Below are 20,153 nucleotides of genomic sequence, written 5' to 3' on the forward strand. Positions count from 1 at the left end.
TAAGAAATATAACTTTGATTATAGGACTGGTGCAGATCAGATGACAGTACGATTTTCACATATTTCAATACCATACAATTGGTATAAAATATTCTAGTAAAAAGAAATTCAAATGATTGCTTGGTATTCGACAAGCAGCCAAAGTGCAAAGTCCTTCTTTCTTTTGTTTCATGCAAAATAAAACATGTTACATGCATGTTCATGCCACACAGATATTGCAAGGTGGAATCATTTAATGCACATTTAATGCAATGTGCAGCCCAACTCCTATAACTCTTTACTCAGAAGTAAATACCACACAGTTCAGTGTGGCTTACTCACAAGTAAAGTATACAAAGAAATATCCATTGCTAGTTTGTGGAAAAATTAAAACACCACATGAAAACTAGACACTAGACATGTAATGTAACTGTATATTTATTTCTTTTTTAAAGAACACTCCTTAAATGTATTGCAATTCAATATACAAACGTGTTTTCACAGAATTATAATCCACTAAATAGCACAGAAAATAACCCAGATTTATGTTTGTGTGTGTTTGTATTTTTGGTGACATTCCATTACACCTTCAAATGTATAAGCAATGGTTCCTCCCAGTCTTGTCCCATGACAATTAAATGCTATAAATGCCCTAAATCTTGACTGATACAACTATTTGTCCACTGACCTTTCCCCATAAATACAAATGTAGATATGTTTTAGAATGTTTCCCCAAATGCCTGCTTGTTGCCTTGGTGTTTAGAGATACCTGGGAGAAAGTACCCATCATATATCCCCTTCCCATAACCCACCCTAAAGGCCTCTCAAGTGAGCTACTGACAATATGACTAAGCTCACTGTAATCAACTAATATGCAGACCCCCCCCCCCCCCAAGATCAGTCTTTCAGCTCTGCTCCTGCACACAGTGCCCAGCACTGATAGCCATGCCACCGGGCCAGCCGATAGTGAAGATACAGTCAAAAACACTTTCTCACCTGAAGTGAAATTTTGATTCCACTGCAGTCAAGGCAAAGGGAGCCAGAGTTCCATCCCTTCTTTTAAAATATAGATATACGGTGAACCCTCACCTGATCCTGCCTCCTTTCTAGCCAAATTCACAATCTCTTCGGACTTCACTTGAAACGGGATGAAGTCCTTAAGCATTCAAATGATCTACAAGAAATTGCACCAGTTTTTCCATTTGCATATATTTACATGGGGTGGAATGTTTTCCCTTTTTTAAAAAGAGCATATAGAGCAACATGTTCACATAAGACCAAATACTTTTAATATATTTATAACTGTTTTATAAAGCTTTGAAAAAACTCACAATAGCACATGGTTTTACTTTAATGCTTTACGGTACTATCTTTTTAAAATCACAATCAGCACTTTAAGTTATAGTCGATCCAGAAAACAAGAGACAAAAAAATTACAAGAGTTAAGAACGGACTGATACATCCTTTTATCTTATTTTTAACTAATGCATAAGTGCAGAATAAGATAAGATACTCTAGTTTAAATATCTTGTTTACAATATACATTTTGTTCTAATAATGCAACAGTAAATCCCATGCTTCACATAGAAAAGCAATCCACAACATTAAGAAAAAATGTACAATTTATGAAACAAAGTAAATAAATATTAGTATTACAGAATCAGAGCTGTACATAAAAGCTGTTCAGTTTTAATCATATAAAAATATTTTAGTGCAACCTCACATATATATTGATGCTTTTTTTCTATTTTTTTCTATTTTTTTGCTTTACATCATTTAGGTCAAAATGTCCCTCAAAAAAGAAAAGAAATTACATTTATTACAAAGCAGATACACAAATTCTAAAATATGTACAAATTACTGCTAAAAAAACTGCTTATAAGAATATAAGCAAAAGTAAAGAAAAAGGCACAAACATCTGTACAGGTTAAAAGTACCAGACCCAATACGAATTTTGAAATTTCATTTTGGTCAGGCTCATGATGACTTGTAGTTTTACCCAATTCTTTTGATATAACAAAAGTATATATAATAGCAAACTACTGTAACTTAGAACCGGCATGCTATAAAGTTGAGTACTTCCTTCTACCACTAGGGGAGAAAAAGTGTGTGTGTTGAGGGGAGGTGAATGCATGTATTAAAAGTCTCCTCACACTTCAGATCACTGTGGCTTGCTTTTTTCAGAGGGCAGGTCTTTTCTTTCCTGGGTGTCTGACGGGGAATCTTTCCTACTAGGGTAGCCTAACTGTCTGACATCCACACTGCTTTTACTGTAAAAGGTGGAATGAGATAATACAGTCTGTGATGTACCAAAAAGTTCCTTTTCACCACTGTGCAAGTCCGGGTTGGTGGCTGAGGCACAGATCTGGCCTGGCTCAGAGCCACTAAAGTGTTTAATGCTAAAATGTGCACTTTCCAAGAGTTTCTGAGGAGGCTCAGAATCCCTTTGTGACTGCTCTGTCCCATGTAGAACTTCCTCTGTGGCTATTCGGAGAGAGGCTATGGCTTTTGTACAAGTCTGTATGTTTTCCTCCTGCTCCCTCTCTACACCACCTTCTTCTGAAGTGCTCTTTTTCATCAATAGTAATGGAGATGATGATACACTGGCTTGAACCACTGTATTCAGAGTGTGAGGACAAGTACGTTTTTCAAGGTGCTTAGAAATGATACATGATTCTTTTGTTATGATCTGTGAAGCTGCCCGTTTCTTCTCACCAGAGCCCTCTTTTTGGAGAGGAAACACAGATGGAGGATGTAAACCTGATAAGGCTGCAGGTATTGAATGGACCATTTGAATGCCCCCAATAGGCATCATGGGGATGGGTGCACGAAGCTGCTGCTGGGAGTGTAGTGGAAGATGACTGAAAACATAGTCATTAGGACTCTCAGGAAACATGTTAGGCCCATGGTGCTCCAGAACTCCCTTTTCTCCAGATATGTTGAAATAAGGGGTATGAAACAATCCTGGCCTTGAATTCTGCAAACAGAGAAAGACAGTAATAAATAAATAATTGAGCTGTAACATCACAGTAGTACCAAATCAACTAGCAAAACTATACCCACTTTGCTCTAATAAGTACTTTGCAACTGGTATTAGTTAATTAACAAAAACAAACACAGATTTGCTAGATGGACACCTGACTCATATATCTAAATACAACTATCTCAGGGGATGAAAAATGGTACACTTTAGGCAGACAGAACTATTTTGGAAAAAAAAAACCCACTAGATGTTATGTTAGCAAAGAACCCCTAAAGGTATAATTCCATTTGTCAAGCTAAAGGTTGGCATAACATCTAGTATGAATGCAGAATCATCACAATATAATTAGAAATATTTATGAAGAACTTTACAAACTAGAAGATCTCAGGGGATTTTTCTACAAAAAAGCCCTGAGCAAAACAATGGTGATGCAGGGTGTGTGGCCTAATATGCAAATGAGTTCCTGCTGGGCTTTTTCTACCAAAAAAGCCCTGCCTAGATATATTCTGTTAAAACCAAAGGAGGAAAAGAATATTGGGGGTTACCAATACAAAGTATGTTGTCAGCATTTACAGGCGAAAATATACAAAATCAGACCATTGGTCCATCAAGGTCAGTACTGTCTACTCATAAAGGCAACAGCTCTCTAGGGTCTCAGGCAAAGGTCTTGGGACCTTGTGCATGCAAAGTAGAGGTTCTTCCACTGAACCACAGCCATATTTTATAGTTTTGTTTAATTTACTTGCCACCTATTGCAGCATTTAGTCCAGGCATCAACTACAATCAATCCCTATAGCACTGATTTCAAAATATAGAGCCATCTAAAGCAGAGATACTCTTCTAAGCCCACCGAAGTATGTAGGAGTTCTAAGGACTGTTATCCCCTTCCCCCACCAAATGCCAATACAACAATCAGCTTCACAATTCTACCTAATGAAATATTAGTTGTTCTTGAGCATTTATGGGCGGATTGGTTTAGAGCAGGGGTGGGGAACGTCAGGCCTGAGGGCTGTTTATGGCCCTCAGGATCACTTGGTCTGGTCCTCGGGATTGCTGCGGCTCAGCTGCACTGTGCAACAGCCTCCCCAGGGCCTGGCTGACTAGCAGAGATCGCAGGGCCCAGCCACACTGTGACGTCCCTGGGGCCTGGCAGGCCGGCCAGGATCGCTGCAGTTCAGATAAGTTTTCCCCTCATTTCTTTATTTCACTTTCTTTCTATTTCTTCCCCTCATTTCCTTGTTGGCTTTAATTCCCCCCCTTTATTTCTCTTTCTTCCCCCCATTTCTTTATTTTCCTTTGTTTCCTAATTTTCCTTACTTCCCCCTTTCTTCCCGCATTTCTTTATTTCCCTTTATTTCTCTTCCTCCCATTTCTTTATTTTCCTTTACTACCTTTTCTTCCCTCCATTTTAATTTCCTTTCTTCTCGTTTCTTTCTTTCCCTTCCTATTTCTTCCTCTCTCTTTCTCTCTCTCTCTCTCTCTATCCCCCCCCCCCACACACACATGACTTCAAATACAAAAACAATTATTTGCATTAATTTTGCCGGCCTGAATTGTTTTCCCTTGGTGGAGCACTGTTTTTTAAGTTGACAATTTTGTATGGCCCGCGAATGATGTTATAAATATCCAAATGGCCCTGGGCAGAAAAAAAGGTTCCCCACCACTGGTTTAGAGGAACAGTTAAATAAACCGCATCATCACTGCTACTTGATGGCTCTCTCAAACAGGGCACTGTAAGATTAATACAAATCAATGGTAGAACACTGACCTGAGATCACTAGCCTCAAATCTGAGATGTGACATACTCAGAAAGAATCATTTTGAATAAGCGGGGATAGCACACATAAATACAACAGCTATTGCAGGCCACCACAGTGGCTTTCTATTGCCATATGATTCAGGTGCACAACCCTTAACAGAAAAAAACCCCCAATATTGCAATGTTTTAACCAATCCCAAAGATCTTTAAGGATGCAAAAAACTACTAAAAATTTGCACATTGTGTTCTCAGTCTTTAAGATCTTTCTCAATTACTTTGCAGGTTACCCGCCCCCCCTCCTGCAATGTATCTAATGTTTGATTATCAAATCATTCACAAATAAACCAGGAGTTGAAGGTGGGAGTTCAAATGGAATCAATCAAGCAGGAATAAAGTAGGATCTGGACTGAATGGGCTTTGAAAGCATATAGTGAGGAATTGCAGAAGCTCCTTAGCTATTTTACGATCATATAACTATGCCATAATTATAAAATGCTCTGTGGTGCCTAGGGTATCCCTTCATGCAGAGCTACTACACAGTGTTTTCAAAGAATATATGGCAGTGCAGTATTAAAGTGGAGGACTTCTGTAAAGCATGAAGTTAAACTTGGGATCAAAGAAGATGACCTGTACTGTAGGCAATCACTCATGGAAAGCAGGCACACATATACCACCCATACACAGAAACCCAGGTTGGAATCAATGGAAAATATATTAACTCAGATATATGGAGATAAGGTGAAGAAGTACCTCCTTTTATCCGTTCTAACCCGACTGCTCAGCAATTTCATTGAATGCCCACGAGTTCTTGTATTGTGAGAAAGGGAGAAAAGTACTTCTTTCTCTACCTTCTCCATCTTGTAAACCTCTATCATGTCACCCCGCAGTCGCCATTTCCCCAAGCTAAGGAGCCCCAAGCCCCAACCTTTCTTCAAAGGGAAAGTGTTCCAAACCTTTAATCATTCTAGTTGCCCTTTTCTGCACTTTTTCCAATGCTATAATATCCTTTTTGAGGTGCGGTGACCAGAATTGCACACAGTATTCCAAATGAGACCGCACCATCGATTTATACAGGGGCATTATGATACTGGCTGATTTGTTTTCAATTCCCTTCCTAATAATTCCCAGCATGGCGTTGACCTTTTTTATTGCAATCGCACACTGTCTTGACATACATACAAGCGGCAGTACATACAAGCAGCAGCTGAGATCTGTGTCTGATAGTCCAGATTGCAGGTGGTGTCTCACTAAATGAACATTCTAGTAACATTTTAAATAAATGTTAAATAAATTGATATGTCAGTTTTCTTCACATAATGATTTTATGTGTGTTGAAAATTGTTTTATTTTATGGAGCATTTAGTCATGTGAACACCCACCCACATGCTGAAGTGGTACAATTTGGAGATAGGCTTTCCTTTGCATCCACTGTTTGTGAGAACTAGGCCTCACCAAGAGCAAATTATGATATAAATGCTACAGTCCATACTACTGACAAGCACAGCTGCTCTTCTCTCATTTCTCTATTTCCTTCACTACAATCAGGATTGCTCCCTGTGGATGAAAAGAATTGAATTTGGATGCACAAGAGTAAGAACATAAGAACGTAAGAGAAGCCATGTTGGATCAGGCCAATGGCCCACCCAGTCCAACACTCTGTGACATACAGTGGCCAAAAAACAAACAAACCCCAAGTGCCATCAGAAAGTTCACAAGTGGGCCCTTCCATTTTGTCCTCCCCCCAGCACCAAGAATACAGAGCATCACTGCCCCAGACAGTTCCAATAATATACCGTGGCTAATAGCCACTGATGGACCTCTGCTCCATATTTTTATCCAATCCCCTCTTGAAGCTGGCTATGCTTGTAGCCGCCGCCACCTCCTGTGGCAGTGAATTCCACATGTTAATCACCCTTTGGGTGAAGTAGTACTTCCTTTTATCCATTCTAACCCGACTGCTCAGCAATTTCATTGAATGCCCATGAGTTCTTATATTGTGAGAAAGGGAGAAAAGTACTTCTTTCTCTACTTTCTCCATCCCATGCATAATCTTGTAAACTTCTATCATGTCACCCCGCAGTCAACGTTTCTCCAAGCTAGAGAGCCCCAAGCGTTTTAACCTTTCTTCATAGGGAAAGTGTTCCAAACCTTTTATCATTCTAGTTGCCCTTTTCTGGACTTTTTCCAGTGCTAGAATATCCTTTTGGAGGTGTGGTGACCAGAATTATACACAGTAATCCAAATGAGACCGCACCATCGATTTATACAGGGGCATTATGATACTGGCTGATTTGTTTTCAATTCCCTTCCTAATAATTCCCAGCATGGCATTGGCCTTTTTTTATTGCAACCGCACACTGTCTTGACATTTTCACTGAGTTATCTACCATGTCCCCAAGATCTCTCTCTTGGTCAGTCTCTGCCAGTTCACACCCCATCAACTTGTATTTGTAGCTATGATTTTTGGCCCCTATGTGCATTACTTTGCACTTGGCCACACTGAACCTCATCTGCCACATTGACGCCCACTCACCCAGCCTCAACATATCCCTTTGGAGTGCCTCACAATCCTCTCTGGTTCTCACCACCCTGAACAATTTAGTGTCATCTTCAAACTTGGCCACTTCACTGCTCACTCCCAACTCCAAATCATTAATGAACAAGTTAAAGAGCATGGGACCCAGTACTGATCCCTGCAGCACCCCATTGCTTACCGTCCTCCACTGCGAAGACTGCCCATTTATACTCACTCTCTGTTTCCTATTAATTAGCCAGTTTTTGATCCACAAGAGGACCTGTCCTTTTACTCCATGACTCTCGAGCCTACTAAGGAGCCTTTGATGAGGAACTTTATCAAAAGCTTTCTGGAAGTCAAAGTAAACAACATCTATTGGGTCCCCTTTGTACACGTGTTTGTTCACCCCCTCAAAGAACTGTAACAGGTTAGTGAGGCAAGATCTTTCCTTAATTTAGTAATTTCTAAACTTCTGAATTGGCTTCCTGATGTAGTTGAACACTCCCACAGGCATAAACATCATTGCCTTCACTTATCTCAGGAAAAAAGAAAAAGTAACAAAACAAATAGCCATCTTTTCTGTCAGGCAAAGAGAAGGATATGTTGACCCTAATTTAGCAATCAGAGTATTCTGTCCCCAGCTGGTGGGTATTTTTTTCAAACCTCAAGTGAAAAAACTTCTCTTAAATGATTCCATCTCTTGCATATGATTTTGTCCTTCAAGCAAACTCAAAGAGGTATATATGTTTCTGAATAAGTGATATACAATGAACCCATATGAAAGTTTGTATCTAAATGTGTGACTTGGATCTCAAGTTTGTTTTCTGCTATGGAAGGACAATTCTGCCAGCTAACAGTCCACTTCCATTGCAGACCTACACACCCTACCCAGCACTTTTCCTGGGGACAGCATTTTGAGAGGGATAGAAATGGAGCTATAGTGGAAAGGCAGAAAAGTTCCACTTCCATCAGTAAGCTCCTCTTGTGGCACTTTGGAAGCAGGCTAATATACTCTGGGTCTAGACCTGAAACAAGTAATGCATTACTGATGAACTATGCAAATACGTGTGTTATTATCTTCAATGAACATTCAAAGGTCTACAAAATACATGTGAGATCTTTAACTACACCTAACAGAGAACATTAAATTATATCATGTGATGAAGAAGCTTTCTGGTTTCAAACACTTTGGGATGAATTATATGCAGCATTATATATTATTTAAAATAACTTCTGTGGCTTGCCACTTTTGTTTGCTTACGAAATCAGTTCAGTCATGTTTCTAGTCCTCAATCATCTGCCTTTTACAGTGCACTTTAAATAGAAAATGAGATGAATAGTAGTAAATAATAAATAAATTAAATAACCATTTCAACTTACTAACTGTCCCAATGGAACTGACTCGGACTGCAAATACTGGCCCATGGGCAATGTTGGGTTATGATACAGGCCTCTTCGGGGCGATGTTGCTCTAACTGATGCCATATACCTTCTTTCTCTTCGTGGAGACAGGTCTCTTCGGGAGGATGTGTCTTTTCCAGGTGACATAGGTCTCCTTGGAGACAGATGACGTCTTGGTGAAACATCTCTCCGTGGTGATAACTCTCTCCTCAATACAGCTTCCTTCCTTGGTGAAATGTGCCTGATGGGTGAAATCTCTCTCCTTGGTGATAAATGTCTTCTAGGTGACAAATCCCCTTTGGGCATCAAATACCTCTTTGGTGAATTATCTCTGTATGGTGAAGAATCATACCCTGGTGAGGACTGTCTGCTGGAAGATGAGTAGTCCCTAGGAGATGAATTGGACTCTAAAGAAACCATGTAGTCTTCATCCATGCAACTAGGTATGTCTAGCCTGTCTTTGTCAGGTTCCGAATCTGTACTTTTGTTCTGGAAAAACCTCTGATATTCTGTCATCTGTGAATCATCACAAGAGTCACTTGATGTTAGGAGCTGAGTAACCTGAATACTAGGTAAAGTGACCAAATAACTTATCAAGGAGGAATGTCCTACTGAACTGTCAGGAGAACCCCTATATGATGCTGTAGCAGCATTCACAGAAAGGGAAGAGAATCTAGGGGGCTGAGGGCTGGTACTTTGTGATCTTGTTTTGGGTGTTGAATCTCCAAGCATGTCATCAAAATCATCCTCATCTTCATCATCATCATCATTATCCTCTCCATCTTCTCCATCTGATTCTTCAGCATCAGAAAACTGGTGTTCTGTTGATGTGCCAGTTGTATTTCTCTTTTCAGCTTCTTGGTGTGTGTCTTCCATGTTTTCTGCAATAAATGTGACAAATCAATTGGCACAGGCACGTATTTCTGGGCTTGATCAGTTTTGCCTACAGATCTCAATGGAATGACTACAAAAACTCCCCTTTAATGTTGTCTTTCCATACACATTTTCCATTGTCAACCATACACAAAGCAGTCTGTAGTCCTGTTGAAACTCTTACTATTTACATACACTGAACTACAAACATCACACTGATTTCTACAGCTCTCTGCAATTTTTACAGGATAGAATATTAGAGTCCAGTCACATAACTAACTGAAATTTGACAAAACAGAACCCACCTTTAGTTTTTTTATGTTTCAACTCCCTTCCTCCCTCACATCTTTGTTCATGTAAATCATAACACACTATACCTCTGAATTAAAAAGTCTACACTATAGCTTGTATAAACCATACTTTGACCATACCCATGACTGTAAATTCACATGAAACCATGGCTTCCAATTCTGGCTTGGAGACAAATTATTACAAATTGAGATGTCATAACAAGCTATGATTTGTGAGAACAGATGTGAAGGAGGAATACAAGAGAAGGAAGGGAATGCACATGCACAGACAAAGTCTGTTCATGATGGTCAAACTATATGATGGCACAAATCGAACCACAAACCAAAATTTGTGATTAATCAGGCCAGTTTATGGTTTGCAAACCAGGTGTTCAGGAGAACGTGTCTATCCCCTGATCTGTTCATGAACTTCTATGAAGTTTGCTTGGGCTTTGAAGGCATTTCTATGTCTGTCGATGCCAACTGAGTAGATAAAATTGGATACCACCATCTATAGAATTTAAGCTTGTTTTTTTAGGATGTTTTATTATATGTATTAATTTTAACTTGTATATTTATTGCTTGTTGCTACCTGCCCTGAGCCCTTGAGGGAAGGGTGGGTTATAAATCAAAAATATAAATAAATATTTTAAAAATACCTTTGGAGCTTATTTCCAGGTCTGGCAGCTCAACTGGAAGTGAGCTCCAAAAGCATTTAAAAGCCTTTGGAGCACACCTTTAGGTCAGATTGGCCCAACTGAGCTCTGAGAGTGAGTTCCAAAGCCCTTTGGAGCTCACTCTGGGAACTCAGTTGAATTAGGTAACCCAACTGAGCTCTGAGAGTGAGCTCTGAAGGTATTTATGGACCTTCAGAACCCACTTATAGGTGGGTGTGGCCTGTAAGCAGGCTCCAAAGGCCTATAAAGGCTTTCTGAGGCCACTCTTGGAGCATATAAAGGCCTTTGGAGCTCACTTGGGTCTGGCCATGGGCCAGTGGTGGGTTCTGATGAAAACTCCTGAACCATGAAACTCTATTGTTTGAGTTTGTACCCACCCTACCCCCAGGGCCTCAAGGATGTAGCATATTCACTACCGGAAGCCAAATTCTACACTTTGCAGATTACTTTTGTTCAACCAGCAAATCGCTATCCCAAGTTTGGGCAGATCTTGCAGCATGCTGAGAGGGGGGCAGCCAGGGCCTTTTCCTTGGGGGAACATGGTGGAACAAAGTTCCAGAACTTCTTAGTGGAAACAAAATTCTACAAAAATGTTTAAAAGTTCATGAGGGGCACCCATGTGTTTCTCTTTCACTTCCCTCTTGAGAATTCTGGCACTTCTTTTTTCAGGAAAAAAGCCTTGGGGATAGCACATAACATTCTCACACTGTTATGGAATGTCTCTCTACTCAGTCTTTGTGAATATGATGTACACTCAAAGCATCAAGCCTAACAGATCTGAGCTCTCTGAAGGATTGGTGGGTTTGGGGGATTTTTTCCAAGAAAAGAAACCAAAGCATTCAGAAAGCCTGTCAATATTTTCAATGCTTGGTGGTGACAGAAGGAAAAATTCTTTGTAAAAAAACAACAACAATTTTATATCTGTTCTTGCCAGGGATGAAGTGTGGTGAGTCATTTCCATACTGCGAAAACTACTGCAGCTCATGAAGCCCAGTATGACATACCTGCTTCTTCCGTTTCAGCATCATCAATTGATGTCATTGATACTCCCAGCTCCAGGCATTTTTTCATGTGTGCTTTAGATTTCATATGTTTTGTCAGATTTCCTGCAGAAAGGTTGGGGGGAGAGATTACTTGGATTAGATGGAATCCATATAAATGTCTTGGTGGTTTGAAATAATTTTCTCTTCTCTCTTACCTAGTTAGCAAATAAACTGGACAGATTGAAGGCATGATCTTATTCAATTAAATTGTAATTGTAGCAATATCACGTTCACATAATTATATATACATTTTTTTCATGTTTAGTTCTGTTTATTGGAAATGCTCTATGTTCAATGGCTGTGGTGCCAAAAATTATTGTTGTCCCTTACAAACATGGACCTTAGTAATAAATATTATTACTATTAGTGAACCCTAGAATGGCTAAATATTAAAACTTATTACGTCTTATCAGGATTCAGTTTAGATTTGTCAGCCATCATCTACCTCACAACAGGCAAAGAGATCCCTTCTGATTCTGAAAGATATAACAAAAGTAGTGCTGATATACCACACTAAAGATGCTCAAAAGTGGCCAAATATAGATGCTAAAAAGCACTGGGAACTTTGGGTAACTCATAGGATAAATCCTAAGAGTTAGTTCAACAATTGTCTCTTAATTGATATATCTTAAGATCAACCTTCTCTCTCTCTCTTTTTAGAAACTTACTACCTTGCTGGATCAGGGGAATGCTGTAGACATAGTTTATCTTGATTTCAGTAAGGGTTTTGATAAGTTCCACATAATATTCTTGCTGATGAATTGGTAAAATGTAGTTTGGATCCTATTAATGTTAGGTGGATCTGTAACTAGTTGACAGATTGCACCCAAAGAGTGCTAGTTAATGGTTCCTCATCCTCTTGGAGAAGGGTGACAAGTGGAATGCCTCAAGGATCTGTCCTAGTACCTGTTTTGTTTAATATCTTTATAAATAATTTGGATGAAAAAGGACTCATTGGGACCAAGCCTGACTAGATTGCCACTAGGGTTACCAGCCTCCAGGTGGGGCCTGGAGACCTTCTGCTTTTACAACTGATCTCCAGCTGGTAGAGACCAACTTCTCTGGAGAAAATGGCTATTTGAAGGATGGACTCTGGCATTGTACCATGCTGAGGCCCCTCCCCTCCTCAAATCCTGTCATCTCCCAGATCCACCTCCAGGTATTTCCCAACATAGACCTGGATACCCTAACTATAGCTCCAGGTTGGGAAATACATAGAGATTTTGTGGTGAAGGTAAGGAGGGCAGGGTTTGGGGACGGGAGAGACCTCAGCAGGATATTATACCATAGAGTCCACTCTCAAAAAAAGTCATTTTCTTGGGAGGGACAGATCTCTGTAATCTGGAGTTCAGTCATGATTCTGGGAAATTTCTGTCCCCCCCAGATGTTGGCAATTCTAGGCCTGGAAACAACAATAAGATGACTTTGATACAATCTGTCTTGCATGACTCAGCTAGGTCACAATGGCCTTCTACTGTTCAACAACAGGCACCCTACAAAAGCCAGTATGATGCAACAATTAGAGGTTCAGAGTATGGTCTGGAAGACCCAGGTTTGAATTTCCATTTGGCATGCAGGGCCAGCACATGGGAGTCAGTGAACTAGGCAATTGCCTAGGGTACCATCTCCTAGTAAGGGCAGGGGGGCGCCCCCTCCCCATTCGCGCCATTCCTGAGCCTCCAGCTCATTTTTTCCTCAGCTCTGAGGGATCGGAGGAGCTCCCCCAATCCCTTAGAGCTGAAAGAACAGCATTTCCCTTCCCCAGCGTCCTCCAAAGGCACTGGGGAAGCGAAGGGCTGAGTGATCTGGCCACGCTCAGCTTTCCCATGCTGTGGGAAGGTCAAGTGGGGGGTGGCTGTTTGCACAGAGGGCTCCTCAAGAGACGCGCACTGTGCAAACAGGGCCATCTGGCCTCGCTTGGCTTTCCTGCATTGCGGGAAGGTTGAGCAGGGTGAGGACACTCAAGAGGAGCCCACTGTGCAAATGAGGCTATCCAGCCCCACTCCACTTTCCCATGCTGCGGGAAGGTTGAGCAGAGGATGTTTGCATGGAGGGCTCCTCAAGAGGAGCCTGCTGTGCAAACAGGGCCATCTGGCCCTGCTTGGCTTTCCCACACCATGGAAAAGTTGTGGGGGCAGCATTTGCATGGAGGGCTCCTCAAGTGGAGCCCTTCGTGCAAACAGGGCCTGATATGAGCTGGCCCTGGGGGTTCCTCTTCCATTGGAGGGTGGGGGTGGGGCCTTACCTGGGGTGGCAAAAACCCCAGCGGCAGCCCTGTTGGCATGGAAGTTCACTGGACAATTTTGGACCAGTCACATACTTTCAGCCTAACCTATCTCACAGGGTTGTAGTATGTATAAAAAGAAGAGACTAATGGAAGCTGCTTTAGGCACCACTGTCAAGAAAGATGGGTTATAAATGAAGTAAGTAAATAATAAATGTTGCTGAAAATGGGAATCAGATAAAATGTAGGTTTTGATAATGACTAAAAAGGAGGGCATGAGGCAAGGAAAGGGCAGAGGATACGGGTGTTGCCAGGGGGAGGGGTAGAGGAAATAATGTGGGGAGGGGAATACAGGTGAAAGTAAAGTGCTACCCCACAAATCCTTGCAGATTTCCTACCATGCAAATGGGCCTGATTCAGTGGCTGGCACCACACAACTGAGCCAAAGTTTCCCTAGGTAGAAGCTGCTAGTGTGTGTGTGGGCGGGGAGAGAGCTTAAGAGGGGCAGATAACGGTAGGTTGGCTGTTGAGTAGGAAGGAGATATGGTTGCTAACTCTAGATTAGGAAATTCCTAACGATTTGAGGGGTGAAGCCTGGGGATGGTGGGGCTTAGGAGGAGAGAGACCTCAGAGTGGTGTAATACTATAGACTCCACCCTCCAAAGCAGCCATTTCCAGAATTACAACTGGTCTCCAGATGACAGAGATCGGATCCCCTGCAGAAAATCACTGCTTTGGAGAGTGGGCTCTATGACATTATAACTCTGCTGAAGTCTTTTTCCTTCCTAAACTTTGCCCTCCCCAAGCTCCACCCCTAAATCTCTGCGAATTTCTGAACCTTGGGTTGGCAACCATAATGCGAGAACTGATCACTCTGGTTGAGAGACTGGTTGTGACTCTAGGAGATCTCCAGGCCCTGCCTGAAAGTTGGCAACCCTAAAGGAAGCAAGGGAAAATGAGGAGGCTTTAGGGGTTTTCACAAAAGGAAAGAGGAAATAATTGGGGAGGAGAAAATCAGATGCCTCCCACAAGTTTTTGCAGTTTCCTGCTTATTTCTTGCACATGTACACACACAAACAGAAGCAATAGGCACTGGCATCAAGATCTGGTGATATGCATTTTTGATATTATGAATGTGAAATCATATGATATTTAAATTTGCTATGATTATAAAGAATTGTTAAGGAAACTGATCTTTCCCTAATAAATGGTTCACTTCTAATTCCTGGGGACATTATTATCTGTACAGCCACAAGCTAACAAATGGAAGTCCCCCCACTCCATGTTACTAAGTACATATGAACATGAGCCATCACATCTCAATTCATAATTAATGCAACTGTGGACAGAGTGGCCCACCTGGAGCCTGTGGATTTTTGCATTATTTATAAATGTGAAACCAACCCACTGTACAGCAGATCAGGAATTCTCTGCCTTGCAGCTAATGTTCTGCTTCTGCAATGTGCTACTGCAAATGTACAATCCCTGTAGCATTTTGTATATTGATGTAATTAATACTAGCACCGTAACATTTTGAGCATGAAAGTAATATTTGCCAAGACAATTTTTATGCCACTACATTTCCTTGCAGACAGATGGGCTGGGTAGAAGCCCATATTTCTTAATTAAGTTACGCAAAGAGTCTTTCTATCTAACATAAATCCTTGAATCACTTAGACAAAAAGGAAAAGTTACATTTCATGAAGACTAATTTTCATAAATAAAACTACATTACTTCATCAACCTCCTTTCCACTGGAAAGACATATGGCAGAAAGCCAAGAATAGACTCCTCCTTTAGTTGTGTTTAGTTTCTATATACCTTTAGTTTTGAAGGCAAAATTACACAGCTTGCATATATAAGGCCGTACATCGGTATGAGTGCGGATATGTTTTTTGAGCATGCTTGGCTTCTTGCACCGAATCCCACATTCTTCACAAATATACTTTCCCCGTCCTCGTCCTCTAACATACACATAATCCTCATTGGATTTATACCTGTTGGAAGAATGTCTTTATTAAAATACTGTACTAGTCATAAAATACAGAACATGTATACATGAGGACAACTGCATGTGAACATCTTGAAGCTTAGATCACATTCTGTGATTGTGACACCCATAACGCCAAGAGAAAGTGTGTGCATTCGCAGGACTTGCTTCTCTAGTTTTCATTTTGTATGTCCCAGTTATTGTAAAATGTTTTAAATCTAGACAAATAAGATACAATAGCTATAAGCACAGTCACTGGCTAAAGTAGTTTAGATGGCAAAATGTCCCCCAACTCCAAGAGAATTGTTTTACTGAACTACGTATAACTCCTATCTTAGAATAAACCCAATATTATACTTAATAGTTTCAGCTTGCAGAATGCAAGCCATGCAGAAAATAAAATGCAAACTTATGCAAATCTGTACTGTCCATCGTGAGAAAAGTAAAAGGAAGAAGAAAGGCTAAAATAACACACATTGTCTCTACTAAGGCAATCTTGCCAGTTTATATATAATTCTTTTGGGTTTTTTATTTCTTTTCATGTACAGGTTTCAATACACACACACACACAATTAACTGGCAATATGCCTCAGCCTTGACAGCTGCTTTTCAGCATTTCTTTCTTATAGCTGGGAAAGCACCAAACCTTCAAGGACTCAACAGCATATGCTAGATTCTTGCCTAACCATGTCAACATTATAAAGACTGGTATCATATCCACTGTTTCTTTTTGTGTACAAGAGGATAATGTTATAACACTTTGGCGCTGAAGAACTCTTCCTTTCATGATATAGGATGTCCTTATTCATAATCATTATTTGACAAAAGATATCGAATAGTGCTTACATAGCTTTAGTAGGCAAAACAGTGATGTAAATGTGAAAGGAGCAGTCCATGGATCAGGCTACTCTGTCATATAAAAACACAATAACTGGTTTACTAGTTCAGACTTTGTTTCCACACTGAAATTGCAGCTTTTCAGATAGAATGTGGCTGTGAAAGTGGAAAGGTTTGTTGGAATAAGGAATGCAGTGATATTTCAAAGACAAACATTGATTTCTTCATTAGATTTTCTGAGTCAGATCTTTCTTTATCACATGTATGGTCAATGTTTATTAGACAGACATATTTATACTTAAAGTATGAAGAATAGAAAGACAGGTGGGAGATGTTACAAAGAGAAGACAGTTTAAAACATGACCCAATCAATAGAGTAATCTATCAGCTCAGTGTGGTTGAGGATTATTTCCAACTTTTTACAGGTTTTTTTTTACCAAAATGTATTTGTCTTTAAGGTGCCACTGGACTCCTGTTCCACTGTTGCTGTAACAGACACAGGTAACCTTTGTAATTATTATGCTGAAGTAAAGGACCATGCAGTCCTGTGGAATCAGGGTTTTTACCTTTTATAAATTCAGAGCATAAAAATTCTGTTTGACTAAAGTGTACTTTTAGGATGCTGTAGTTATATTTTAAAAAGCCCCATGGTGCAGAGTGGTAAGCTGCTGTACTGCAGTAGAAACTCTCTGCTCATGACCTGAGTTCGATCCTGGTGGAAGCTGGGTTCAGGTAGCCGACTCAAGGTTGACTCAGCCTTCCATCCTTCCGAGGGCAGTAAAATGAGTACCCAGCTTGCTGGGGGGGGGGGGGGAAGTGTAGATCTAGATTGGGGAAGGCAATGGCAAACCACCCTGTAAAAAAGTCTGCCATGAAAACGTGAAAGCAACATCACCCCACAGTCGGAAAAAACTGGTGCTTGCACTGGGGACTACCTTTGCCTTTTTAAAGTGTACTTTTAGGATGCTGTAGTTATTATATAGTTTTGGGGGGGTGCATAACCTTTGCTGGAGTTTGGGGGCGGGAAGGTATTTTGTCCCTCAGGGGAAGTAGGGGTGTCTGAGGGAAAAGATAACATTCTGAGAAAAAAGGGACACAGAAGCCATCTAAGGAGAAACATCCTGTGCAGAGAACAGCTTCACCTAGTGAGGAGCCTAAAGGAGAGCTGAAGTCTAGAGATCTGTAACTGCACAAAGTGTCTCCAGAAAGCATCACCACCACAGAGAGGCAGCCAAACTGCAGGGAAGTTTGAGGCTAACTTGCAGAAGGCCTCAGAGGGAAAGTAAAACACTCTATCATCTCTGTGGATCCAGTTTTAAATTTAGCTGCCCAAGTATGTCATTTATGTGTGTGTCCTACCCATCCCTTTCTTGCTGAATAAACCCTATTAGTATTTTAAGTTCTACTTATGAAAGGTAAAAGGCGATTAGAGGGACTGGAGAGTTGTTTTGAAATTGGAAGCCAGTAGGCTGGAGGCACTGCTACTTTATCTCTTTTTTTACCACTCTTCCCAACACTGGTCCCATTTCTTCCTCAGCTGATGCTGGTTGGAGAAACTGGGGTTACATTTGTCAGGGTTTTATTTCATTAGTATATGACTAACGACCTGTCACTATATCAAGTCTTCTAAGCCTGGGGTGGCCAAACTGTGGCTTGGGAGCCACAACTGGCTTTTTCTCACATATTGTGTGGCTCTTGAAGCCCTTGGCATGGAGAAGGCATTTCTCTCTGTAAATCACTTCTCCAAGCCAAGCCAACTGGTGGCTTGGAGAATGTATTTGAAGTTGCTTTCTTTCCTCCTCTCCCACCCCCTCCTCCCTTACACTCTCAAACATCTGATGTTCATGTCTTGTGGCTCTCAAACATCTAATGTTTATTCTATGTGGCTCTTATGTTTGCTCTTAAGCAAGTTTGCTTTAAGCTCTTTGCCCTTACAACCCCTTCCTGGACATATGTCCTCTGTGACTGCCATTATTTTTGTACCACTGGATGATATGCTTTGAAGGCACAATGTTTTGTGGACAGGTAACTCATGGTCCTTCCACACCATGGTGGAAAAATGCTTAAAAGGGACATTTTCCATTAATGAAGCTAAAGAACAGTGGCCAAGACACCAGAAACCTTTTATTTATAATTGTGTAAATTTTCCATTCATGAAAGCAAACAAACAAAACTCCTGAATGGCAAAAGAAATAATACAGTAAACTGGGATTCTTGTATTGGTTATTTTTCTAAAAGAATATTTGTTCAATCCCCTTAAGGCTTATAGTCACAATTGATGGGGAGAAAAATTTGCTATTCAAATATGTTCATTTGAATCATGATACCTATCAGTGATGCTAATGCCCTTTGAATAGCAACTACAAGGAAACTCATGCTGTTGAATCACACAAAGTAAACCTGCAAAAGAATCAGCTTATTGTCTATTAGTTTCCAGGATTTTAAAAATAAAACTTACATAAGAACTAATCCATCAGGAAACACAGCACTACCATAAATTGAAAAATGTATGCTGAGAATATTATTAGATTAGCAGTAAAGCCCGTTGTAGGAAGAAATACAACGGGCCCTAGAAAAAATATTTGGGGGGGGGGGTGATGAATGTGTAGGTGACAGGAAGGAAGGTAGACAAACAAAATGAAAGAAAGACACACAGAGAGAATGGCAGGGAAAAGATGGGGAGAAAAGAGTGAGAGAAAGGCCGTTTCTCCATTCAGCTTTGCTCCAGATCTACTGAGTATTGAATCCACCTGCTACAAACTCGCATCATTCAAAATGCTTCTACATTTAGAAATATGCTCCTCACCTTTTGCAGAGTTTTACTTCTATATTTGAAAAGAAGGAAGCCCCAGGCAAGAATTCCTGCCCCCCACATGGCAGTGCACACATTGCTACAGCGCGCCACCTTTTTCACCTGCCTGGGACCTAGGCAGCTGAAGGGGGTGGCAGGGCACCTCTCCGCCACTTGGAGGCTGCCTTCCTTTGCCTGCCTGGGACCCTGGCAGGCCTGGTGCTAGGGCCTTGGGCATCCCAAGCCGGCACCAGAACTGTATCCCCCACCTGTGCCTGCCCTGTTGCTGCACCCTTGCCCACAGGGAGAGCAGGTGCAGCGGTGTGGAAGGAGGGGTGGGTAGGCTCCAGCCGAGCCTGTGCAGTGTGCTCTTGGAGGTGCAGAGCACCTCCAAGAGCACACTGCAGAAGTGTTCTCCTCTGAGTCATGTTCAAGAAACCGCGCTGATTCCCCACCTGGCTGCGTTCACCTTGAAGGCAAGAGCAGCTGTGCAGGGCGTGTTCTCCTCTGAATTGAGTCTCCCTTGTGAGCCTGGCTCAGAGAAGCTGCATCAATGCCTCACCTTAAAGGCGAGAGCAGCTGGGTGGAGTGCATTCTCCTCCGAGTTAGGCTTTTCTTGTGAGGGAAGCCTTGCTTGGAGGAGAGCACACATCAACACACCTCTGAGCAGCGCACCTAGCGACTTCCTGAATCAGTGCTCTCACAAGTGGATGATGGACAGGGCTTTGGGGAGGAGTTTTAAAACTCAGAGGGAAAGTTCTACAATTACAAACTTAGACCCACATGTTCAG

The 20,153-nt window shown here is 41.2% G+C and overlaps 1 protein-coding gene across 2 annotated transcripts in view; it reads right to left on the minus strand.

The window, feature by feature from the left end:
- Nucleotides 1-399: 399 nt before the first annotated feature.
- Nucleotides 400-20,153, minus strand: part of HIVEP2 (HIVEP zinc finger 2) — a 249,602-nt gene continuing 229,848 nt past the window's right edge. For both annotated transcript variants that reach the window (XM_060240370.1, XM_060240380.1), the window contains 4 exons: nt 15,566-15,741; nt 11,482-11,583; nt 8,617-9,518; nt 400-2,956 (listed from right to left, as the gene is read on the minus strand). In XM_060240370.1, coding sequence (XP_060096353.1) covers nt 2,141-2,956; nt 8,617-9,518; nt 11,482-11,583; nt 15,566-15,741 — 1,996 coding nt within the window. In that variant the 3' untranslated portion in view covers nt 400-2,140. The remainder of the gene's footprint in view (nt 2,957-8,616; nt 9,519-11,481; nt 11,584-15,565; nt 15,742-20,153) is intronic.

Source organism: Heteronotia binoei, chromosome 1, assembly GCF_032191835.1.
Source record: "Heteronotia binoei isolate CCM8104 ecotype False Entrance Well chromosome 1, APGP_CSIRO_Hbin_v1, whole genome shotgun sequence".
Classification (NCBI taxonomy): domain Eukaryota; kingdom Metazoa; phylum Chordata; class Lepidosauria; order Squamata; family Gekkonidae; genus Heteronotia; species Heteronotia binoei.